Source organism: Neophocaena asiaeorientalis, unplaced genomic scaffold (genome assembly GCF_003031525.2).
Source record: "Neophocaena asiaeorientalis asiaeorientalis breed wild unplaced genomic scaffold, Neophocaena_asiaeorientalis_V1.1 scaffold258, whole genome shotgun sequence".
Classification (NCBI taxonomy): Eukaryota; Metazoa; Chordata; class Mammalia; order Artiodactyla; family Phocoenidae; genus Neophocaena; species Neophocaena asiaeorientalis.
In genome coordinates, this window is record NW_020172591.1 from 5248500 (window position 1) to 5275880 (window position 27381).

Genomic DNA, 27381 nt, shown 5'->3' on the forward strand with positions numbered 1-27381 from the left:
GTTGTGGGAGGTCAGATATGTGTCATGTGTTCAGGAACGTTAAGGGTATAAATGGACAGGTCATGTTTTCTGTGGCTGGAAGGATGGGTGCATCTGTGGAAAATGCAAGAGATCAGACTGGAAGTGGATGGGGGTTGAATCATGATTGGACTCGTATTCTGTGCTATAAGGACATTGGAATTTTCCTTAAAATTATAAGACATTGAAAGATTTTAAGCAGGATAGTGATCTGATTGGAGTTGGGTTTTGGCCTTATGGGGATGATGCCCCAGGCACAAGATGCTCCTAACCCTGGAGATGCTGCAGAGAAAATCTGTTCACCGCAAGCTCCCAAGATGAAGAAGGATAGGCTGAGTCAAGCAAACTCGGTATTCTTCCCACATTCACTCATCAAATACTTCAACCCATCTTCTCCAGGGATGGAGACAGTATGGGGGACTAAGGAGCACAGACATGCACATCAGTTGAGCTGCCTTCCCTGGAAGGAAAAATCAGGAACGGGGATTAAATGAACTAGTCTGGAGGTATGGCAATCTATCTAAGAGAGCTATTGGCTATTCACTTTTTTAAAAAAATTTATTTATTTAGTTTTGGCTGCATTGGGTCTTCATTGCTGCACATGGGCTTTCTCTAGTTGCAGTGAGCAGGGGCTGCTCTTTGTTGCGGTGTGCAGGCTTCTCATTGCGGTGGCTTCTCGTTGCAGAGCACAGGCTCTAGGTGCACAGACTTCAGTAGTTGTGGCACGTGGGCTCAGTAGTTGTGGCTCGCGGGCTGTAGAGCGCAGGTTCAGTAGTTGTGGCGCACAGGCTTAGTTGCTCCACGGCATGCGGGATCTTCCCAGACCAGGGCTCGAACCCATGTCCCCTGCATTGGCAGGCGGATTCTTAACCACTGCACCACCAGGGAAGTCCTGGCTATTCACTTTTAAGTATGTAATTCTATCTGACTGACTCTGACATCAATTATGATATTTTAAAAGTCCTCAGATTTCTGTATGAGAGGTCATTTTCTTGATGCAGGCTTCCAAAGAAAGATACAGGAATTAAAGAGTTGCATTATAATTGGAACAACCAGGACTTCCCTGTGGTCCAGTGGTTAAGACTTTGCTCTCCCAGTGCAGAGGGCCCAGGTTCGATCCCTGATGAGGGCACTAGATCCCGTATGCCACAACTGAAAGATGCCGCATGCTGCAGCTGAAGACCCCGCACGCCACAACAAAGATCCCATGTGCCACAACTAAGACCCAGCACGGCCAAATAAATAAATATTTAAAATTGGAACAACCATAAACAGTGTTAAACTAAGGTGAGCAACAAAGGGACATCAGTGCTTCAGCAGTTGGTGACCATGAGCAGGGTGACAGCAATCCATGTTTTTTTCTTCTTTTGATAGGAGTCAAGCCCATATCTTCAATTCATATAAATCCATTCCTTTGGAGAGACCACAAGCTCCCAAAATATTTCTCTATACAATGTGTTGCTTCATCTTAGCTGAACTAAAATGCAAATGTGCAGTAAGAACTATTTTTTTAAAGGTGCCAAGAAAAGGTAAATATCATCAATAAAAATGTAAATGTATTACTAATTTAATTACTAATTTTAATGTATTACTATTTAATAATATATCTTTTATACTTGGAGGGTCAAAATTTCTTCCAGAGTTACTTTTCTTATAGTACATACATCTAAGCAGTGTTTATACGGTGGGAGTGGTAAAATAGAAAATCCAAGATTCAGTCTTAAACCAACCCAAAGCTTTTATTAAAGACACTGAAATTGGAAATCAGGGCCAGTCACTCGCGGAGATGTTAGAATTTATGTACTTGTTTTTCTATAGGCAGTAGTTCATTTTCTGGTAACTCCTCAAAAGTAATCCATAGAATCAAAAAATGTCCATGTTGGGAAGCATTCTGGTGGGGGGCTCTTGCCTGATGTTAATCTGGCAACACTATTGCAGAGATTTTTGAGCTTTAAATAACCCTACAGAGAACTGATAACTGTGAGAGTTTATAGTTTGCTTTATATATGTTGATGGATTTTAGGAAAATACAGGGCAATAGTCCGTCCCTCCTTCCCTCTCCCCTCCCCTCCTTTCCTCCCTCCCTTCCTTCCTACCTTTCTCTTTCTTTTCCTTCCTTCCCTCCCTCCCTCTCCCTCCTCCCTCCCCCTTCCCTTTTTCTTTCCCTTCCTTCCTTCCTTCCTTCTTCCCTTTCTTCCTTCCTTCCTTCCTTGTTATTGGTATATTTGCTTGTTTTTAGATGTCTACCATGGCTTACAGCACCACTGTGTACCCAAGCTAAGGACTAATGTCTGTGGTCAACAAGTAGTTTGTGGTGTTTGTCATGGGCTTGCTCATTCTATGGATAACGATCTAATTTGAATGACTAACTAAGTAGTGGCCCCTGAGGAGACTGCATGCTACTCAGAGTGCATTAAATGGAGAGCTCCAGACTTTCAATTTTTTTCTTATATATGTTTTGTTCCATGTAACTGTCAAAGGATATCTCAGGGAATTCTGGCAGATGGAATAAGATGGTACTTCTAATAAATTCCTTTAAGAAGAATTCTAAAGTGATATGTTTAAAAATTCATATCCAGTGCATTTTATAAAATATGAAAAGAAGGGGACAAACAGAACATAAGCTTCTCAGCTGCTGTTGAGTCAGTGATTCATTTCTGCCCAGTTGTTATTAAAGGAGGCTCGATCATGAAGCACAAGAAGGGAGCATGAGAGGGATGACTGGTAAGGGAGAAGTTTTAAGTAAAATGGATAAAATTTAATCTCTGATCTTTGATGGAATTACAAATACAATTTTTTTTTTTTTTACCCAGAGGAAAATCTCTGCTCCATAATCTCTTTCCTTTTCTAAATCAGTCAACTATAGAACCTTGAGTGAAATTAAAGCTCTAGCATTTACCCCTAAGTTATAAATTGAATTCCAACGGATAAGAAGTGAACTACATATTTTGTCTTCATATCTATTATACAGATAATCAAATTATAGTAGCTGATATAGATTAAGGAGTTTATTATCTATCATTTAAATGTTCAACATTTAGAATTGATACACATATAAACAAAGCAGAAATGTTTCTCATGTTCATGATATTGAAAAAGAAACCAATATATGGGGTGAGATGTGACGTATTTAGAGAATCTCTGAGGGCAGCTAATACATAGCATCCCTCTTTGCTGCTCAGATTCTAAATAAGTCGAGATATAAAACAAAGGAGGAGAGAGAGAAACAAAGTAAAACCCTTATAGCTGTTAGAGTCTGGGTTGGAAGTTGTGATCTTTGGTCTGTTAGCCAAGTGGGCCAGTTGAAGAACCCCATAATTAGGCAGGATCTGCCCACCCAGGCACAGATTGCTGAGGGGCAGGCTTCTAAGCCTGGAGATGCTGCAGAGAAAGTCTGCTCACTGCAAGCTCCCAAAGAAAAGAAGGATGGGCTGAGTTAAGCAAACTCAGTACTTGTCCCATTTTCACTCATCAAATACTTCAATCCATCTTCTCCAGGGTTGGAGACAGTAAGAGGGAGTAGGGAGAACAGAAGTGCACATCAGTTGACCTACCTTCCCTAGGAGGAAATATCAGGAAAGGGGAGATAGCAAATCTTCCCCATTGTGTATCCAAAGGCGTTGATGAAATTTTTAAGTGTAAATAGATAGTTTTAAATATATTTTATAACAGTGGAATTTCTTGTACATAAATTTTGACTTCTTTCTCTACTTATGTCTTTTGTGATAGACACCTAGAAGTGAAAATTCTACATTAAAGGGGGATATGCTGATTTACCTCAATATAAGTAGGGTTTAGAGAGTGCACATTTCATTCACTCATTTATTCATTCACTCATTTAACAAATCTTGATTAGACACCAAGAACATGGCAGGTGCTGTGTGAGGCAGTGGGGATGAGATGGGGGGAACAGGCATCAATTTCTCCTTAAACTTAAGCATAGTGGGTGAGACAGACATTGAAATGTGACGAGTGCTGTGGTGGGGCTGGGGTGTGGGGAATAGCTTTTGAGAAGTGACATTCAGCTTAAAGCCTGAGAATGAGCTGTCCTAGTAAGGGTGAGAGAGTGGAGGGAGTAGGGAGAATGATCCAGGCAAAGGTGATTCTAGGAGCAGTCTCTGAGATGGCCTGAGGAGCCAGAGGTTTCATGGCTGAAATTTTGACTTTGAAACTCATCTGTGGTTCACTTTGAATAAATCTTTAAAAATTTAATTGACAGAGACTCTAATGTTTATATTTGCATTATTTTAAAACCACACTTGCATAAAATTTATTCGATGTGCTACTGGCTTATTAAAACCACCCTTGCATAAAATTTATTCTATGTGCTACTGGCTTATTAACAGCTTTAAAATTTTTCCTCCAAGAAGATTACTTGAGATATGCAAGGACTCTCTAAATGATTTTTTTCTCTTTGAATGATATTTCATTTAAAATTTTTAAAAAAATCTCACGAGAATGTGTTGTTCTTTTTCATTCCATTTCCCCATATATAGAGTCATTTTTCCTTCTGCAGACTTGGATCTTTCTTTAGAGCAGGATTTTTTCTTTTATGTCTTCATTGATTTGTTCTATTTATCACTTCCTTCAGAAAGAGAAATAATCTTCATAATGACTCTGAATTCCATGCTCTCCATGTAAGCATCTATCCCTCATCACAGAAGTCTTTGTTCTTCATCCCTTCATTTGGGAAGATTCTTCGAGTGTCTTCTAAATTGCTAAATCCACTTTCCTACTCTGTTAGACCTAATGTTTAGGTTTCTAATACTGACTTTAAAACTGGGTTATAAGTTAGATTCTTTACAATCTTTTCTTAACCCATCCTGCTCTTTAAAAAATTTCTGTCTCCATCTCAATCTGCTATTAACTCAACTCTATTTTATGGGCAGTTTGGTGCAGTGGTTAAGAGTCCATGCTATGCATCCAGGCTGCATGGGACTAATTAGGGCTCTGCTGCTTGCAGGCTGTGTGATCATGCATAATTTGTGTAAGCTGTGACTCAGATTCCTCATTTGTATAATGGGGGCAATATGCCTATCTCATAGAGCTGCTGTGAAGACTAAGCGTCAATTCACCTAAAACACTTAGAATAGTAAGTAAGTAGTAAATAACTTAGTTTCTAGTTAACCTATATTCTCCTAAATTATTTATAATAATTTTTTGGAAATTCATTCAGCTGTTACTGCGTGTATCAATATGTGTGTGTGCATGTGTGTGTGTGTGTGTGTATTTTGTTTACCTATCTTTTAAGGCAGCAAGTTCTATTTTTCTTAATTCTTAATTCTTTCCATAATCCACTTTGCTGTCCTTTGAGTTATAAAACCAATGGACTAATTGGTGTGTGTCTTCTTTAATAAGTTTCTGGGAATTTGCGGTATTTACTTAGTATGGTCTACTGACTTGAGTACAGAGTCCCTGGTCATGGGCATTTTAATATGGACGGAGTTTCAGTTTGGCCCATCTGAAGCCATTTGTAATTCTTTATTTTTTCCAGAAATAAGGAATGGCAAATGACAATACCCAGCTAACATTGCTTCCACAGCGCTGCCAGCTTCAGCTCCTAGCACTTGGTCCTTCACACAGTAGTTACACAGCATCACTCCCCACTATTTTCACTCCCAGCTGCATTTGTATTGCCAGGGAGTATAGTCTTAGGGAGAGAGGAATTAATGAAGCATGAAATAAGTTTGGCCATTCAGAAAGTAGCACTCATGTGATAGACAAGTAGTAGTTTCTCACCTTCTTATTGAAAAAGATTATGTGGACATCAATCAGGTGTTGTAGTGGGTGAGGATGAATGAAAATCCTCAACTCTCATGTTTTGAATCTTTTTATCCTCCTGAAAAGAAAGTATAAGATAGTGGTTAAGAGTGACATCAGCATCATGGCAGTGTGTGGCACTCTCTTTGCCTTTCCCCTTCAGTCTACAACCAGTAAAAACATCCATAACTCAACAAAGGTGCCTTTGCTCAACACAGCAGGACATCAGAGAATCCCACACATCTAAAGGTGGGTGGGCTGAAACACATGGAAGAGGCAGAACCAGGCAGAACAGCAGAGGTGGTGCCTATGATCCTGGACCCTCAGCCATGGTAACTGAGCCTGCAGCCCCAGAGAACCTGGTAATATCAGGGGAAGCAGAACATATGACTCCAGCCCTCCAGCCAAAGTGGTGCCCCTGGCCAAAGAGATCCAGGCAACAGTGACAGTGGGCCTATGACCTTGTCCTTCCAGTTATGGAGATGCCTATTACTCTGGATCCCCCTGCCTGCCCCTATCCACAGTGGCAGTGCCTATGAGCCTGACAACCCTGGACATGGTAAGGACACCTGGAACCCTGGCTACCTACCCTCCCCACCCTGCCGGGGGGTAGTGGAGCATGAGCCCCTGGACATAGGAGAAGTACCCACTAACCCAATGTCCCAGGTAGTGATGCCAGCAGCAGCAATGCATTAATGACCCCAGAGGCACAAGCAGCGACAACCAGGGCAATGGATGACACCTCTGACAGAGGTGGTGGAGAGTGGAAAATGCTGATGCTCAAATATAACCAGAAGCAGCTCAGATAAGTGACCAAAAACTTGTGCTATATCACCCCTACTGGAAAACAAGAGAGGCCTCTAGTTACTAATCTGTTGAATCTTTTGAATCAAGTTTTTTTTTTTTTTTAAAAGCTTTACCTAAAGAAGAAAGGTGTCCTCTACTTCAAATATGCTGGTAGAAGAACAACTCATCAAGCTCAATGAAGAACCATGGTAACACTGTATCACAAAAAGAAAGTGACAGTTCTCCAAAAACCAAACTTAGAGCCACAGAATATTGCAATCTTACTGATAGAGTATTCAAAATAGCTGTCATAAAGAAACTCAGTGAACTAAAGGAAAATATAGGAAGGCAGTTCAATAAGCTCAGGAATAAAATTGATGAACAGACGGAATATTTTGCCAAAGAGACTGAAACTCTAAGAAAGAACCAAAGCGAAACTCTGGACCTGAAGGACTTGATAAATGAGATGAGGAAAGCACTGGAAATAGAGCAGATGATATGGAAGAGAGACTAGTGAGCTTGAAGATAGGAATCTAGAAATGATACGGATAGAAGGAAGAGAGAATTAAAATCTTAAAAAAAGAAGACATTCTTTGAGAACTATTTGACTCTATTAGGAAGAGCAGCATTATGTTAATGGGTATACCAGAAGGAGAAGAGTGGAAGAAGGGAGGAGAAAGTTTATTTAAAGAAATAAGAGCAGAAAAATTTCCAAACCCGAGGAAGGAACTGGATATAGAAGTCCATGAAGCTGGGAGAACAACTAATTACTTCAATGTGAAAAAACCTTCTCCACAACACATTATATTACAGCTGTCAAAATAAATGACAAAGAAAGAATTTTAAAGGGAGCCAGGGGAAAAGACTGGCAATCTACAAAGGAACCCCAGTTAGGATATCAGCAGATTTCTCAGCAGAAACTCTACAAGCCAAGAGAGAGTGGAATGATGTACTCAAAATATTGAAAGATAAAAACTGTCAGCCAGAAATAATCTGGCAAAGTTATCATTTAGATATGAAGGAGAAATAAAATTTCTCAGACAAACAAAAGCTGAGGGAGTGCATTCGTATCAGATTTGCCTCATAAGAAATGTTGAAAGGAGCTGTTCTTCCTAAACGAAAAGGTAAAAGTGTGCAAAACTTTGAGTAAGGTGATCAGTAGAATCAGAAACTTGCAACTCTGTATCAGAATAACACAGAGGTTAAAGGTGAAAAAAGCAGTAAAAACAACTATAGCTATTTCAAGTTGGTCACAAACTCACAACATATAAAGGGATAATTTGAGATGACAGAAACATAAAAATGGAAGAGGAAAGTACAGAAGTCATGTAGTCAAATGAAGATAAGATGCTATTGGCAGAAAAAGAACAATTTTATCTATGAGAATTTTAAACAAACGTTATGGTAACCAGAAAGCATAAATCTAGAGCAGAGACATGAAACATAAAAAAAAGGAAACTGAGAAAATATCATAGAAAGCCACCAAACTAAAATGGCAGTCAGAAACACAAGGAAAAAGAAATAATGGAGATATAGAGCAACTAGAAAATAAAAGATAAAATGGCAGTGCTAAGTCCTCATTTATCAATAATCACCCAAAATGAAAATGGATTCAATTCACCAATCAAAAGACACAAAGTGGCCGGATGGATTAAAAAAACATGACCCAATGAAATGCTGTCTCCAGGGGACTTATGTCAGCTTTAAAGACAAACATAGACTCTAGTGAAGGGATGGAAGATGATACTCCAAGTAAATGGCAGCCAAGCAAAAGTGATGTAGCCATACTCATAGCAGACAAAAGCAGACAAAATAGATTTCCAGCCAAAAGAGGTAACAAGAGACAAAGATGGACATTATATAACGATAAAGGGGATGACACCAACATGCACCTAACATATGATCACCAAAATATATAAAGAAATTAACAGACCAAAAGGAAAAAATTGACAGCAACACAGTGATAGTTGGGGACTTTAACACCCCACTTACATCAAGGGATAGATCATCCAGACAGAAACTTAACAAGCAAACAGCAGCTGTAAAACATTAGACCAGGTAGACTTAATAGATTTATACAGAACATTCCACCCAAATGTAGCAGAATACACATTCTTTTCAAGTGCACATGGAACATTTTCAAGGACAGACCGAAAGTTGGGACCCAAAACCAGTCTCAATAAATTTAAGAAGATTGAAAAAATAACAGCATCTTTTCTGATGAAACTAGAAATCAACTACAAGAAGAAAGCTGGAAAAATCATAAATATGTGGAGACTAAACAACATGCAACTGAACAAATATTGAGTCAAAGAAGAAATCAAAGTAGAAATTTAAAAATACCTTAAGACAAATGAAAGTGAAAATACAACATGCCAAAATCCATGGGATGCAGCAAAAGAGGTACAAAGAGGGACGTTTATAGCAATACAGGCCCACCTCAAGAAACAAGAAAAATCTCATATAAACAATCTAACTTTACACCTAAATGAACTAGAAAAGAAAAACAAATGAAGCCCAAATTCAGCAGAAGGAAGGAGATACTAAACATTAGAGTGGAAAGAAATGAATAGAAACTAAAAAGATAACAGAAGAGATTAATGAACCTAAGAGCTGTTTCTTTGAAAATGTTAAAAAAAAATTAACAAATCTTTAGCTAGATTCACTTAGAAAAAGAGAGAAGGCTCTGATAAATAAAATCACAAATGAAAGAGAAGAAATAATAGTGGATATCACAGAAATGCAAAGGATTAAAATAGAATATTATGAACAGGTATATGCCAACAAATCGGACAATATAGAATAAATGGACAAATTTTTAGAATTATACAACCTTTCAAGGCTGAATCATGAATAAATAGGAAAATTGTAATAGACTGATCACTATTAAGGAGATTGGAACAGTAATCAAAACCTCCCCCAAATCAAAAGTCCAGAACCAGATGGTTTCACAGGTGAAATCTAGCAAACACTCAGAAGATTTATTACCTATCCTCTCAAGCTCTTCCAAAATATTGAAGAGGAGAGAATGCTTTCTAACTCATTTTATGAGGACAACATTACCCTGACACCAAGGACAACACACAAAAACAAAACTTACACGCCAATATCTTTGATGAACATAGATGCAAAAATCCTCAACAAAGTATTAGCAAGCTGAATACAATAGTACATTAAGATTACCATATCTTATAATCAAGTGAGATTTGTTCCAGGGATTCAAGGATGATTCAATGGCTGCAAATCAATCATGATACACCACATTAACAAAATAAAAGATAAAAATCATATGATCATCTCAGTAGATGCAGAAAAAGCAACTGATAAGATTCAACACCCATTTATGATAAAAATTCTCAATAAAATGAGTATAAAAGGAGCATACCTCAACATAATAAAGACCATATATGACAACATCATAATCCCAGCTAACACATTCAACAGGGAAGAACTGGAAGCTATCTAAGATCAGGAGCAAGACAAGGATGCTCACTCTTACCACTTTTATTCAACATAGTATTGGAAGTCCTAGTCAGAGGAATTAGGCAAGAAAAAGAAATAAAAGGCATCCAAATTAAAAAGGAAGAAGTCAAACTGATGCTACTTGCAGATGACATGATTTTATATATAAAAACCCCTGAAGATTCCACAAAAAACCCTGTTAGAACTAATAAACAAATTCAGTACAGTTGCAGGATACAAATCAACACACAAAAATCTGTTGCATTTCTATACACTAACAATGGACTAGCAGAAAGAGAAATTAAGAAAACAATCCCATTTACAATTGCAACAAAAAGAATAAAATACCTAGGAATAAATTTAACCAAGGAGGTGAAAAACATGTACACTGAAAACTATAAGACAACCTGAAAGAAACTGAAGGCTATGCAAAGAAATGGAAAGATGTTCTATGCTCATGGATTGGAAGAAGTAACATTGTTAAAATGTCTACATTACCTAAAGCAATATACATATTCAGTGCAATACCCATCAAAATCCCAAGGACATTGTTCAAAGAACTAGAATATAAAAATCCAAATATTTGTATAGAGCCACAAAAGATCCCTGAATAGCCAAAGAAATCCCAAAAGAAAAGAACAAAGCTGGTGATGTCACACTCCCTGATTTCAAACTGTATTACAAAGCTATAGTAATCAAAACAGCATGGTATTGGCAGAAAAAGAGTCACACAGATAAATGGAACAGAATTGAGAGACCAGCAATAAAACCACACATATATGGACAATTAATTTAAAACAAAGGGGCAAAGAATATACAATGGAAAAGGATGGTCTTTTCAATAAATGGTGTTGGGAAAACTGAACAGCCACATGCAAAAGAATGAAAGTGGACCACTATCTCACACAACACACAAAAATCAACTCGAAATGGATTAGACTTAAATGTAAGACCTGAAACCACAAACTCCTAGAAGAAAACATATGTAATATACTCTTTGGCATTGGTCTTAGCAATATCTTTCTGAATATGTGTCCTCAGGCAAGGGAAACAAAAGCAAAAATAAACAAATGGGACTACAGCAAACTATAAAGCTTCTGTATAGCAAAGGAAACTATCAACAATAAAAAAGACAACCTACCAAATGGGAGAAGATATTTGCAAATCATGTACCCAATAATGGGATTAATATCCAAAATATATAAAGAACTTGCACAACTCAACAACAAAACTTGGGTAGAGGAGCTGAATAGACATACAGAGCAAACGAGCACACTAAAAGATGTTGAATATCACTAATTATTTGGTAAATGCAAATTAAAACCACAAAGAGATATCATTCCATGCCCATTGGAATGGCTATTATCAAGAAAAATGAGAAATAACGAGTGTTGGAGAGGATGTGGAGAAAAGAGAACTCTACATATTGTTGGTGGGAATGTGAATTGGTGTAGCTACTATGGAAAACAATATAGAGATTCCTCAGAAAATTAAGAACAGAACTACCATATGACCTAGCTATTCCACTTCTAGGTATTTACATGAAGAATACAAAGACACTAATTCGAAGTATATGTACCCCTATATTCATCACAGCACTTTTTACAATAGCCAAGATATGGAGATAACCTAAGTGCCCATTGAATAGGTATAGAAGGTATGATATCCGTATGATATCCGTATCTATATCTGTATCTATATATCTATATCTATCTATCTGTCTATTCAGACACAATGAAATACTACTCAGCCATAAAAAGAAGAAATCTTGCCATTTGTGACAACATTGATGGACCTTGAGGGTATTATGCTAACTGAAGTAAATCAGAAAGACAAATATTGTATGATTTCACTTACATGTGGAATATAAAAGCAAAAACAATATCCCCCCAAAACAACATTGATGGACCTTGAGGGTATTATGCTAACTGAAGTAAATCAGAAAGACAAATATTGTATGATTTCACTTACATGTGGAATATAAAAGCAAAAACAATATCCCCCCAAAACAAAATAAATGAACAAACCAAATAAAAACAAACACCTAGATGCAGAGAACACAGTAGTGTTTACCAGAAGGGAAAGGTGTGGGGAGGACGAAATGGGTAAAGGGGATGGATAGAAACTACCTTTTTGTAGTGAGCATGCTGTAGTATATACAGAAGTCTAAATGTTGTACACATGAAACATATAATGTTATAAACCAATGTTACCTCAATAAATAAAAAGTTAAATTTAATTAAAAAATAAAGGTAGTGGTTAAGAATTCACAATACAGACTCACATAGGCCTGGTTCAAATTCCAGCTGATAGCTGGGTAGTCTAGGTCAAATCAGTTAATCTCTTTGAGCTAGAGTTTCTTCATTCATAATAAATGGGCATAATAAAAATTCCTGTATCATATTTATGTGAGCATTTAAACTAGGCAGTGTTCAATAACTAGTAGCTCTTATTAGCCTGAAAACATCCTTCTTCCACAATTTCACAGCACAGCTCTGTCCTTCCTCTAGGGTATGGGGATCAAGACCCAGCGCCCAGTTCTTTTTTTTGTTTGTTTTTTTTTTAGTCTTTATTGGAGTATAATTGCTTTATATTGTTGTGTTAGTTTCTGCTATAACAAACTGAATCAGATATATATATACATATATCCCCATATCCCCTCCCTCTTGCGTCTCCCTCCCACCCTCCCTATCTACCCCTCTAGGTGGTTACAAAGCACCGAGCTGATCTCCCTGTGCTATGCAGCTGCTTCCCACTAGCTATCTGTTTTACATCTGGTAGTGTATATATGTCACTGTCACTCTCTCACTTCATCCCAGCTTACCCTTCCCCGTCCCGTGTCCTCAAGTCCATTCTCTACATCTGTGTCTTTATTCCTGTCCTGCCCCTATGTTCGTCAGAACCATTTTCTTTTTTTTTTTTTAGATTCCACATATATGTGTTAGCATACAGTATTTGTGTTTCTCTTTCTGACTTACTTCACTCTTTATGACAGTTTCTAGGTCCATCCACCTCACTACAAATAACTCAATTTCGTTTCTTTTTATGGCTGAGTTATATTCCATTGTATACATGTGCCACATCTCCTTTATCCATTCATCTGTCGATGGACACGTAGGTTGCTTCCATGTCCTGGCTATTGTAAATAGTGCTGCAATGAACATTGTGGTACATGACTCTTTTTGAATTATGGTTTTCTCAGGGTATATGCCCAATAGTGGGATTGCTGGGTCATATGGTAGTTCTATTTTTAGTTTTTTAAGGAACCTCCATACTGTTCTCCATAATGGCTGTATCAATTTACATTCCCACCAACAGTGCAAGAGAGTTCCCTTTTCTCCACACCCTTTCCAGCATTTATTGTTTGTAGATTTTTTTGATGATGGTTATTCTGACCAGTGTGAGGTGATACGTCACTGTAGTTTTGATTTGCATTTCTCTAATGATTAGTGATGTTGAGCATTCTTTCATGTGTTCATTGGCAATCTGTATATCTTCTTTGGAGAAATGTCTGTTTAGGTCTTCTGCCCATTTTTGGATTGGGTTGTTTGTTTTTCTGATATTGAGCTGCATGAGCTACTTGTATATTTTGGAGGTTAATCCTTTGTCAGTTGCTTCGTTTGCAAATATTTTATCTGATTCTGAGGATATTTTTTTCATCTTGTTTATGGTTTCCTTTGCTGTGCAAAAGCTTTTATGTTTCATTAGGTCCCATTTGTTTATTTTGGTTTTTATTTCCATTTCTCTAGGAGGTGGGTCAAAAAGGATCTTGCTGTGATTTATGTCATAGAGTGTTCTGCCTATGTTTTCCTCTAAGAGTTTTTTAGTGTCTGGCCTTCCATTTAGGTCTTTCATCCATTTTGGGTTTATTTTTGTGTATCGTGTTAGGGAGTGTTCTAATTTCATTCTTTTGTATGTAACTGTCCAGTTTTCCCAGCACCACTTATTGAAAAGCCAGACCCCAGTTCTTGTAGGAGGCTGTGAAATTGGTGAGAGTTGCCCATGGGGTAGTCAGTGGTAGGATGGCCAAGAAGGTGGTTGGAATTAAGGGCTGATGCAGATAATCAACTAGTTTGGGTCGTGGGGCACATGAATCACCCAATACCAAAATTCTCCAAATTCCAGAAGTGATTGGAGACTCTGCAGGATAATTTATCCCCAGGAATGCAGAGTTGATGGGTCCTCTCTTCTAGCTGTTGCTCTGGCATTAACAGAAACCCACTCTTGGCAATCCACAATTCCATTATTCCTAAGTACTAGCGCTTCCTGGACTGTAGACATCTCCCTGAATTAAGAGACCCAAGGGGTTCGGGCTTCTACCTCCTTATCACCCCTGACCTGGAGATCTTTTCTTCCTCTTCATTTTGGACCTCTTCACTGATCCTTGAGGCCCTTGGACATAAAATGTCTTATCCCACCAATACTTTCCCTCCCCCCCCCTTTTTTTTATTTTATTTTTTTGTTTGCGGTACGGCCTCTCACTGCTGTGGCCTCTCCCGTTGCGGAGCACAGGTTTCGGATGCGCAGGCTCAGCGGCCATGGCTCACGGGCCCAGCCGCTCCGCGGTACGTGGGATCTTCCCGCACCGGGGCACGAACCCGTGTGCCCTGCATCGGCAGGCGGACTCTCAACCACTGCGCCACCAGGGAAGCCCTCCCTCCCTCTTTTTAAAGCCAGAACGTGATTGTCTGGTGGTGCCCACACCTCAATTTAATTGCCTACACTGAGACTTTTTCTTATACAGCATCTTACCTGGCTTTTTTTTTTTTAACCTTGTATACTTCACCCAGTGCTTTTCATACATCGTAAAAGAGACATCATCCCCAAAGCAACCCTATTATTCTTCTCCTTAAAATAGATACAGAAGCTGGGAATTCATTTCAAAAAGGGCTGTCAATTACATTTGTATAATAACTATTATCCTTTATCCAGCAAGTCTGCCACAGAACTTCATCTGAACTTTGGTTTGGAAATTCCCCATGGATTCTGGCAGATTATCCTCTGGTATTTCTTGTTTCTAGTGCTGTTGAACTTTTATCTCTGTGTTTTCATGAAGGCAAATCAAGAATCCCTATCTTTCCAATATCTTACCTCAGATTTCCTCATTCACATTTACAGAATGGGTAATGTTCAGTCTTTGAATACAAAGAGGTGCAATTTATGTAAATTTTTACAAACAACTTGAAGACTAACTTAATAATTCTTTGTAATATTATCTTCTCTTTCAGCTGAACTTTATTCTGTTTCTGAATACCGTTAGAGTTCTGGCTACCAAAATTTGGGAGACGAATGCGGTTGGGCATGACACAAGGAAACAATACAGGTAATTCCAGGACAGACATCCATCAGAGGAAATATTTTGGTTACTATTTAGAGTAAAGGACAGATATCAGTTGATCTGAAATGTCTGTAAGAGACTAAATTGTGAATGTGTATTTTCGTTTGGTTTTATTGTGCTTGTGTTATTTATCAGAAAAGTATATATATATTTTAGGAAAATATAAATAACAACAAACCTTCCCAATATGCTTAAATTCTAAGTATATTTTAAAAAATCTGTTCTTAGCAGCGGGGATTTTACCATTAACTGTGTAACCTATGTGACTATGTAATCTCTTGTTGATGATCTTGGCAGACAATTTCACTTGCCTTCTTAAAATAATGTCATAACTGAAAAAAAATCAAGAAAGTGTATTTGCTATATTGTTTCCAATCTTCCCATCAAATTGGTACCTCCCAAATATTGATTTTTAAGAACTTTCAAATGTACTGATTGAAGGAGGTCTGTTATTCAGTCTTTGCTGAAGAAAAGGACAAATTAAGTATTTATAATCATTATCAAACTATCTTAAGAATGTGTCCATTTCTCCCGATGATCATTTTGGAAGTTCTGAATCATTTTGGAAGTGGCTTCTATCTACCTGAACATATGCACCACTAGTCAGGTGCATGTGGATTAGTTTTTGTAATCCCCAAACAAGAATCTGTTTCTTTCTGCCTCACATTGTCATGAAATGCTATCGCAGACACAGAAAGGAAGAAATCATAGTCAACATTTCGATCTTCTCTCACAAACGTTCTCTAAGTCCTTTGTGGAATCATTCCCGTGCACCGTGTAGGCAGCATTTACTGTCAGGGAGAAAAGAGTACAGATACAGATGGACTGAAGTCTAGAATAGGATGCACGATATGAACAAACCATCAGCTGCTAGCTCCAGTCATTTTCAATATGCTGCAAGTGGTAGTATTAAAATCATGCCTACGTTTACAGTGAAGGGTCTGTGCTATACTAGAATAGCTTGTCTCATGTCTCATTCCATTGGTGAAGACAAAGGTCAAAGGAGGATAAAAAATGGAAAATGTAAGTAGCCTTTCATTCTTCATAAAATGAAAAAGTGCAGTGGTGTTTGAAAGCTAATTATTTCTCTAGTTCTGAATCAAGGCTACTTATTTCTCTCATTCTGAATAAAAGCTACTTATTTCTATAGTTCTGAATAAAAGCTACTAATTTCTAGAATTTCTGAATGATGTGAAATTATACTTTCAGTAGAAAGTTGCTGAGGAGATTTGAGAAACGCTGGAGAGAACAAAGAGTGGATTATCTTAAAACCGAGACAGAATAGACAGCTTATTTGCAAAAAAAAAAAAAAATAATAAGTAAGTAGGGAAAGAAAGAAAGAAAGAGAGAGAGAGAGAAGGAAAGAAAAGGAAAGAAAGAAAGAAAGAAAGAAAAAGGAAAAGAGGGAGAGGGAGGGAGGGAGAAAGGAAGAAAGAAACTGAAAGAAAGACTAGTGAGGAAAGGAAGAAGGTTATAATCATTTGAGATTACTGGGGCATTAATGATTCTTAGAAAAAGAGGGATATTTGAGAAATAAAGAAGAAACCTGATTTGGCTGTTTCTTGGATAAAGAAATGCAAAAAAACAAAACCTAACTAGAAAATGATGTGCTTGGGTCATAGAGTAGCTCTTTATTGCTGCAAAATGAATTACCACAAACTTAGTGGCTTTAAAACAACACACTGGCTATTTCATGGTTTCTGCTTGTCAGAAATCTGGGCGTGACTTAGCTGGGTCCTCAGCTTCTGGGTCTCTTTACAAGGATATAATTGGGATGTCAGTTGGTTGGACTGGGGAAAAAATCCACTCTTAAGCTCACGTGATTGTTGACAGGATTTATGTTCTTGCTGGGTTGGTCAGATGCCACCTCTCCTTGCCACATGGGCCTCTCAGTAGAGCAGCTCACAACTTGCTTCACTGAATCAAACAAGGGAGAGAATCTGCTACTAAAATGTATGTTACACTCTCGGACAACATAGTCACAGAAGTGGCATCCCACCATCTTGGCCATAACTGATTGGTTAGAAGTAAGTCCCAAGTCCTGCCCACACTCAAGCAGAGAGGATTAACAAGGATGTAAATACCAGAAGGTTGGGAATCATTAGGGGCCATGTTAAAGTCAATCCATTATATTGGAAACTGGGATTCCTCTAAATACACAAGAAAATGTGTATGAAGAAGCAGTTAAAGGAAATAAAGTCACATTGCTTAGTTTGTAAACAAACAAACAAACCTACAACTATAGATAATTTGAGACAGAATATTTGACAGAGAATATTTAGGGAAGGCAAGAGGTATTGACCACATGTAGCTCATAAGAAAATATGAAATGATAAATGAAGATCCAAGTGTATGAAGAGACCAGGGAGTAGTTGGTTCTAAAATGAACAGAACAAGCCAAAATGCTGCCTGTGAAAGTAAAGACAGTTATTGAGGATGGAGGTGGAACCTCTTTAAGTCTCAAACATAGAAGTTAAAGAAGACTTAGGACAGAGAAAAAAAAAAGGCATTTTACAATTTTATGAAAATAGTATCCTTTAAGCAAGAAGAGTGGAAATGACATTAAAGAGACTTAGGGGATAGTAATCATGGGAAGTGAGAATAAACTACCTGATTTAGTATAGAAGTGACAGGAAGAAGAGGGAGAGGGAAAAAAAACTAGCAGAAGCAGTGGATCCAGAGAGATGGGGGAACGTCAGCCCCTGGTAGCTCTGCTAAATAAGCTTTATGTTTTCCAGCAAGCTGTCTCTATGGAAAGGCACTCTACATTGACTAATTAAAAGGCTTGCCATTCTCTTCCAGGAAACTCGCCAAATCAACACTGGTGCTGGTGCTGGTCTTTGGAGTGCATTACATCGTGTTCGTGTGCCTGCCCCACTCCTTTGCTGGGCTTGGGTGGGAGATCCGGATGCACTGTGAGCTCTTTTTCAACTCCTTTCAGGTAGAGTGTGCTACTAGTAATTTGATTCCTGTATTTTGCTTTTTTCCTTCCTCTGCCCCTCCCTCTGGCGTTCACGCACCTGTCTCCCAAGGGCCAGGAAAGGGGCTATTTTCTGGCACCTGCGCATTTCTATCCTGCAGCGGTCAGTCAGGTTAACCTCTGACCACAGCAGGAGCTGTTTCTCACAGACAAGCTTGGGCTATGAGACAAGAAAGCACATTGTTGTAAAATATGTGACACCTACAGAGCAGGAATGTGTGTGTGTGCGTGTGCGTGTGCGTGTGCGTGTGCGTGTGTGTGTGTGTGTGTGTGTGTATGGAAAGTCAATGAAAGCAAAAGAAGGGATAGGCAGGGGAGAGGAAAAAAGAGAAAGGGAGACAAGTAAGAGGAAGAGGTTGCTTCCTTATATTTGATCTCATTTGAAAGCATGATACCATTTCCCTCACGTGGAGGCTACAGGCGCCTCCTAACTCTTCTTCCTGCTACTCCTTTGCTGCCACCTCCTGCCTTCAATCTAGTCTCCATACAATAGTCTGAAGAATCTTAAAAATAAATCTGATAGGGCTTCCCTGGTGGCGCAGTGCTTGAGAGTCCGCCTGCCAATGCAGGGGACGCGGGTTTGTGTCCCGGTCCGGGAAGATCCCGCATGCCGCGGAGCGGCTGGGCCCGTGAGCCATGGCCGCTGAGCCTGCGCGTCCAGAGCCTGTGCTCCTCAACGGGAGAGGTCACAACAGTGAGAGGCCCGCGTACTGGAAAAAAATAAAATAAAAATAAACAAATAAATCTGATAATGTCACTGAACTGCTGAACATATCCAGAGGCTTCTCATTGCAGTCAGAATAAAATCCAAACGCAGTTTCCTGGTGTGCACAGCCCTCCCTGGCGGGGAGCCTGCCCAGCTGTGACCTCACCTCACACCATGCTCCCTGATGCCCACTAAGTTTGAGCCACACTAGCTCTTCCACAATTTCTGTACCTCAAGTTCGTTTCTGCCTCAGGGGTTTGTACTTGCTGTTTCCTTTGCCTGGAATGCTCTTCCCTCTAATATTCACATGGCCTGGCTTCTTCTTCTCACTCAAACCAGCTTAAATGTCTCCCCCTCAGGGAGGTCTTCATTGAGTTCTCCCTTTGATAGATCTTCTCCATCTTCTTTTTCAATACCACTTGCTTTGCCTGCATGGCCTTTATCTTATCATCTTACATTTTTCTCCTGTGGCTATTTGTTTATATTTTAATTAATTCATTTATTTTTACTGTGCTGGGTCTTCGTTTCTGTGCGAGGGCTTTCTCTAGTTGTGGCAAGCGGGGGCCACTTTTCATCGCAGTGCATGGGCCTCTCACTATCACGGCCTCTCTTGTTGCGGAGCACAGGCTCCAGATGCGCAGCCTCAGTAGTTGTGGCTCACAGGCCTAGTTGCTCTGCGGCATGTGAGATCCTCCCAGACCAGGGCTCGAACCCATGTGCCCTGCATTAGCAGGCAGACTCCCAACCACTGCGCCACCAGGGAAGCCCCTATTTGTTTATATTTTATCCATCTGTATTTCCTACTAGGATGTAAGCCCTAAGAGAACAGGGACTTTGTCTGTCTTGATTAAGTTGTTTATCCCTGTCATGCTGAGCATTTCACACTGTATAAACTCAATAAATATTTTTGAACGAGTGAAAAAAAAGTTTCTGTGTGTTTTCACCTTATAAGATCCTATGTCTGTAGTTTCCAGCATTCACAGTGTAAAAATTTCACTTACTGACTGGGGGATGTTCTGTGGTCCTGGGGTGGCAACCCATGAAACGAATGTAACAAAAACCAGTTCTTCATGTATCTTGGTGTGTTTTATTTAGTTATTTGGTTCAGTTCATACCAAGGAAAGATCTCAGACAAATTTCATGTATATTTAAGGATTTCAAAATATTAGGAGAGATAATTTGCATAATTTTCTGGAGGAATCATTAAAAAAGAACCCAGTTTTTCAACTTACGCATTGTGGCACAAGACACTTTAGTGCTGTGATCTTCATAATTAAAATTGATTAATTAAAACATTCTATTTTCTCCTCCAGGGTTTCTTTGTGTCTATCATCTACTGCTACTGCAATGGAGAGGTAAGTTTGAAGGAACCCCATACCTCCTGCAGGTCTAGCTCCAAGTAAGCTCGTAAATGGCCATCGCAATGTGACCGGAATCTCTTTAGAATCCTCAGGGGTTACAGGACAAAGTGGACACAGAGAAGGGAGATATTTTAATCATAAATTATTTTGAGAAAGGAAGAATTCATGTAAATAAGCCAAGGTCTTCCTCTTCCAGCACTTTTCAATGTCAATTCAGTTGCAACCCTCGATATCAAAAACCCAACTTAACTGGAATGCAGATTGATACTTGGAAGGACCGTGAACTTCATATTCCAGTCAATGCTTCAACTTATATTTTATTTCAAGTTCTATAAGAAACTCAAATATAACTTTCCCTGGGAATAATCCATTAGAACATTTTGACATTTTTTAAACTACAAGATGGTGATGGGACAATTTCAGTTCATTTAGGAGTTGGCTGGAGAGAAAGAATGGTACCTATCTTTTAGATGACATCAGCTTACCAGGTTTCCACTGCTTCCAATGGAACTTTCAAAAAGCTCCCTTCTGGAAAGTTGCAATAGCAGAATTGAATCTTCAGCAGCAAGAATGGAAACAAGAGCCCCACCCTACAATGAATGCCCTTGCAGCACCCACTTTTCACCATCCAGTCCTTTTCTCAATTTCCCTCCTTCGTATGCCCATGCAGAAGCGATGGTGTTACAGTTACATTTCCAGCTGAGTACCTTCCATGCCCGTCCACAGCCTTAGCTGGCACTATTTATCCCATTTTCTCCTCCAACCCCATGTCCTCTTTTCCTCTCCCATGAGTCAGATATATGTATTGGCTGCATTTCAATACGTACTACAGTCCTGCACCATCTGGGGTTGGTTGAATCCACCAATGCAGAACCCCAGATATAGAAGGCCAATTGTGAAGTCATAGGGGATTTTCAGGGGCATGCGGACACCCCTAAGCCCTGTGTTCTTCAAGGGTCAACTGTATATATAAAGTCCCTGGCGCACAGTGGAACCTTAGTGATTATTACTATCATTGAAATCAGGCAGACATCCATCTAACAAGGTTCCAGGATCTCTGATGGTTTCTGATGCACAATATGGTCCTTGCGGTTTAGGTTCAGTCTGAGGTGAAGAAGATGTGGAGTCGGTGGAATCTCTCTGTGGACTGGAAAAGGACGCCCCCATGCGGCGGCCACAGATACGGCTCCGTGCTCACTACCGTGACGCCCAGCACCAGCAGCCAGTCGCAGGTGGCGGCCAGCACGCGCATGGTGCTCATCTCCCGCAAAGCGGCCGAGACGGCCAGCCGGCAGCCCGACAACCACGTGACTTTACCCGGCTACGTCTGGAGTAACTCGGAGCAGGACTGCTTGCCACACTTGATACATGCTGAGACCAAGGAAAGTGACAGGAAGCAGGGAGATGCGATTCCAATGGAGGAGTCATCCACGCCATTAGAATTTAACCCAGACCCTGAAGGAAGCAAAGGAGAAACCGAAGATGCGCTGTGAATCAACATTTGTGTCTTATAGGAGCTGATCCATCTGGCTGTGGCAGAGGAGCTTGGCTAGCGTCCCTCTGCTTGAGCCCCAGAGCTGAACAGTCAGGATTCTAGTGTTCACAGCCTTTTTAGGCTCTATGAATTGGCTCCTGTAAATACTAAAGCCACAAAAGGAGAAGTGTCAGTGGAATAATTACCTTATTTTGGCATCACATTCTCTTCTGAATTGATGTGTAGTACCTGTAGTACTTGCTCTGTGATTGTTCATTTTTCTGCTACTTTTGGGTAGAACAAACGTTTCAGTTGCTCGACTCTAGTTTTCTCTCATAAATATCACTCGAAATATGATAGAGATCATTTAGTATGTGTCATTTTCTTTTTAACAAATTAGTATTCTCTTTCTCACTTTAAGGGACCTCTATCATTGCATTCATTTAGCCTGTTCATCGGAGCAATTAGGATCTGAAAATACTTTGAAAGATTAAAGATCTCGGAACAAGTACACACTGGAAGATAAGCTGGCTGGACTTTGTTAAAATAATAACTGTGTGAGAAACTTGTTTCTAGGAATAAGGAAAATTACTCAAAAAAGAATATTGCACGTATTCCTCTTTTTGAATGTCCCCTCTGTGACCAGCCAAATCTCAAGTCTTCACTCTTTTGTAAACCTTGACATGTCACAAGGTTTTCTTAGTCAGTGAGCTTGTATCTGCAAGCTGATTTTGTTTGTAATCATTTATAGTGATAGTCACACTGCTTCTATATTTTTTTTCTTTGTTCTGTTACTCTATTCCAGATGGCATGTGGGATAAATTAAAAGTTTGTTTTAAAAATATATTTTGGGTCACTTTTTAAAATGTTCTCTTAGCACCTACCTTTGTTTTTGGGAATCAACCAAATGTCTCTTCTCCACATCTACAGAGATCAGCATGTAGCCCCAGAACTTCACTGAGCTTGAAATTTCAGTGTATTGCAGTATTGAAACATTTACTGAGTGCATGTTAGGTACCCAGCATCCTGCTAGGTTTTTACAAGCATTACGTTATTTAGTCCTCACCACAAAGTTATGGAGTAAGTCTTATCACCGTCCCCCTTTTTACAGATAACAGCATGACTCACAGAGGTGGAATGACTTGCCCAAAGTCACACAGCTAGTGATTGAGAGAACACGGTTTCAGACACAGATCTGACTTTAAGTCCCATGTTCTTAGCCATATGCATACTGTTGCCAATGTATATATTGCCCATTCACAAAAAAATAAATGAATTCCTTCTGGGTAGAGAATGCTTGAGGAACTCTTATTGTAGTATGGTCTAGCCTCTGACCCTCATGAAGTTTCCACTCTAATGGGAGAGCCAAATACACATAGGAAATGAAAACATCACAGAGTAATGTGTTTTTAGGTGAAATGACACAGGTCAAGCTGATCCATCTTACTTTGCTGAATGGTTTAAATATGCAAATAGTGTTATGATGAAAAAGGTACTCTGATGTCTACATGCCCTCTTGAAAAATATTGCACTTTTCTCCCATGTTCATTCTTTCCTTCCTCGCCTGTGACAGACAGAGGTCATTTCCTTCCCATCCTGTTTACGAAGGTGCCATTGTGCAAACTTAATTCATTTGATTCAATGCTATATTGAATGCACAGGTTTTGATAATGTTTGCATCCAATTAGACAGCTAGGACTGTAAGTTATACCTGTGCATTGATTTTATCAAGTAAAATATTGAGTACTTACCAAGGATTGCCATTAAACTAGTACTCTATTTTTGTAATTTTTATTCTTTTACTAAAGTGTGGTTGATTTACAATGTTTCAGGTGTGCAGCAGAGTGATTCAGTTATACATATACATATATATGTGTATATATATTTTCAGATTCTTTTCCATTATAGATCATTGCAAGATATTGAATATAGCTCCCTGTGTTATACAGTAGGTCCTTGTTGTTTATCTATTTTATATGTAGTAGCCTGTATCTGTTAATCCCAAATTCCTAATTTATCCCTCCACCACTTTCCCCTTTGGTAACCATAAGTTTGCTTTCTATGTCTGTGAGTCTATTTCTGTTTTGTAGATAAGTTCATTTGTCTCATTTTTGTTTTAGATTCCACATATAAGCAATACCATAAGATATTTGTCTTTCTCTGACTTTTACTTCACTTAGTATGATAATCTCTAGGACCATCTATGTTGCTGCAAATGGCATTATTTCATTCATTTTTTATGGCTGAGTAATGTTCCATTGTGTGTGTGTGTATACACACACACATACACACACACACACATATATATATATATATATGACATTTTCTTTATCCATTCATCTGTTGATGGACATTTAAGTTGCTTCCATGTCTTTGCTATTGTAAATAGTGCTGCAATGAACATTGGGGTGCATGTATCTTTTCGAGTTAAGAGTTTTCTCCAGATATATGTCCAGGAGTGGGATTGCTGGATCATATGGTAACTCTATTTTTAGTTTTTTAAGGAAACTCCATACTGTTTTCCATAGTGGCTGCACCAATTTACATTCCCACCAATAGTGTAGCAGGGTTCCCTTTTCTCCACACCCTCTCCAGCATTTATTATTTGTAGACTTTTTAATGTTGGCCATTCTGACTGGTGTGACGTGATACTGCATTGCAGTTTGATTGCATTTCTGTAATAATTAGTGACACTGAGCATCTTTTCCTGTGCCTTTTGGCCACCTGTATGTCTTCTTTGGAGAACTGTCTATTTAGGTCTTCTGCCCATTTTTTGATTGGGTTTTTTTTTCTTTTCGATATTGAGCTGTATGAGCTGTTTGTATATTTTGGAAATTAGTCCCTTGTTGATTGTATCACTTGCAAATATTTTCTTCCATTCCACAGGTTGTCTTTTAATTTTGTTTATAGTGTCCTTTGCTGTGCAAAAGCTTTTAAGTTTAATTAGGTCCCATTTGTTTATTTTTGTTTTCATTACTCTAGGAGACATCCAAAATATATTGCTATGATTTATGTCAAAGAGTGTCCTGTCTATGGTTTCCTCTAGGAGTTTTATAGTATTCAGTCTTACATTTAGGTCTTTAATCCATTTTGAGTTTAGTTTTGTGTATGGTGTTAGAGAATGTTCTGGTTTCATTCTTTTACATGTAGCTGTCCAGTTTTCCCAGCATGACTTATTGAAGATTCTGTCTTTTCTCCATTGTATATTCTTGCCTTGTTTGTCATAAGTGACCATAGGTGTGTGGGTTTATTTCTGGGTTTTCTATCCTGTTCCATTGATCTCTGTGTCTGTTTTTGTGCCAGTACCATACTATTTTGATTACTGTAGCTTTGTAGTATAGTCTGAAGGCAGGGACCATGATTCCTCCAGATCTGTTCTTCTTTCTTAAGATTGTTTTGGCTATTCGGGGTCTTTTGTGTTTCCATATAAATATTAAATTATTTTGTTCCAGTTCTGTGAAAAATGCCATTGGTAGTTTGATAGGGATTGCATTGAATCCATAGATTGTCTTGGGTAGTATGGTCATTAGAACTCACTTTCTTACCAGCGATTATTTCATTTTAGAAAAGTAAATATATGGTTGAGTTTATTCAAAAATCTGTGGAGGACAGTCTCATTTTTTCTAATGAGTTATTAAATATTTTAGTTCATTTTTTCTCTCTTTAGACCTGTTCTGCCTATGTCCTCCACTCTTGGACCCTCTCCCTAAGACACACAGGGAAGCAATTGCCCAGTAAATCTCTAACCTGCTCTTCCCAGAAGTTCTATGCTGAACAGATGGGCAGTTTAGAAATAGCATAGATAAACAGTCAATATACATTGGCGTTGTTTTAAGAACTGAGCTCAGTATTTTCAGTATATTTTATCATATAATCTTCGTCACACACTATGATGCAGTTATCACCATTTCAAAAATGTCATGATAATCAGAAGTTAAATGATTTGCTCCAGATCAAAGTAGCTGACTCAGGATTTGAACCCAGTTCAGTTTGACTCCAAGGCCCCTGATTGTTCTCTCACCCATGTGGCCCTTTTTTACTTTCTTTATCAAGAGCTTAATAGTATGGCAAGTCAATGAGGAAATAAAAAAGATTTAGTTTCAACTATTTTGATGGTAGAATTAGCAATAGTTACAAGAATGTAAAAAAGAAATAATAACATGATTATGGTTTTTAATAAAAGCATTTTTATCTCCCAGTATTTCATGACTATCAAAATAAAAAAAAAAACTTTTGACTCTAAGCTCTTTTTAAAATTTCACCCAAAATATCTAACTTAAGTTTATAAAGGTCTAAATCCTATTTTTTTAAGAACATATGCATACTGTGTTTATTGACAGTTGGTATGTAAAGTAGTATTTTGTTAACTTTTTAATTTGATGTACAATAAACAAGGTAAGTTTCCCTTAATGCCCCACAGAAGAAAACATAAGAACTGAATTTTATTCAGGTCTTTTTCAGAAACAATTTGTATAACAAGTATCAGCATATATTTTAAAGTAAAATGGATTTCCAAGTGACAATTTTATTTACTAACCAAATAGCTGATCCCTGTTTTCCTAAAGTCTTCCTTTGGAAATAATAGTTAAAAGTTATTAATATATTCAATCACTTTGATTTACAATAATGACAATTTTATATTGTTAACCTATATTGTTAGGGAAGGTAGTAATAAATATTATAATAAAGTCAAATTATTAAATGATAAATTCAACATTGTGTAAGTATAAAATTTTTTCTCTTTGGTCCCTTCTAAAAACTTACTGACCTTAATGTAGGAGCTAATATTTACATTATAAACAGTAAGGAGGGATAAAAAAAAAAAGAGAAGGTCATATAATTAAAGGCACAGAATGCAGAAGAGCGTCTCTAAAAGCTCTGACTCCTAAGGAATTCAGTTATTCTTCACCAGTTAACATGCAATACTCCAATCTTTGCACATGATCTGTTCTTAGTTACTTATTTTACAAATGAAATCCCAGTTTTCTACCCAGAGAAAGACCACAGATCATGTTTTGTTTTGGATTCTTCAATCCTGGTAAAAATAAAGTATTATTATAAGGAATTAGGTGCAACATCAATGACTCAAGTTATTAAAGGAAATGTAGTTTCAGTAAATATGTAAACAGGAGGAGCTGCTTCCCATGATGTATTTCTTTTCTGAATATACAATATATTTTTAAACATAAGGAACATTATTTTTACTTTCATATTTGACACATAGATTTCCAAGCCATTAAATAAGTGTTTCTATCCTGCGTATATAGCTAAAGAATCTTGATAATATCTAAGTCCTATTCTTAAGCTGCCTAATGAGACCATGGAAAATTTGCCCCCGTATTGTTGCAAAAATGACTTTGAACAACTTTACCTTTAGATTACTCATCTCTCTGGCATTTAAAGAGAACTTTTATGTAGGGCTTCTATTTATTCACTATTATAAAAATCACTCACAGCAATGGAAGTATCTGTAAATGGTGTAGAGCCAGGCAAAAT

The 27381-nt window shown here is 38.3% G+C and overlaps 1 protein-coding gene across 1 annotated transcript in view; it reads left to right on the plus strand.

Annotated features, from left to right (window-relative positions):
- The window catches only part of PTH2R (parathyroid hormone 2 receptor), a 102934-nt gene extending 80960 nt beyond the window's left edge, over positions 1–21974 (plus strand). The window contains exons 10-13 of the mRNA XM_024738377.1: positions 15255–15349; positions 18167–18305; positions 20364–20405; positions 21509–21974. Of these exons, the coding sequence (XP_024594145.1) occupies positions 15255–15349; positions 18167–18305; positions 20364–20405; positions 21509–21904 (672 nt within the window). The 3' untranslated portion in view covers positions 21905–21974. The remainder of the gene's footprint in view (positions 1–15254; positions 15350–18166; positions 18306–20363; positions 20406–21508) is intronic.
- The last annotated feature ends 5407 nt before the right edge of the window (positions 21975–27381 follow it).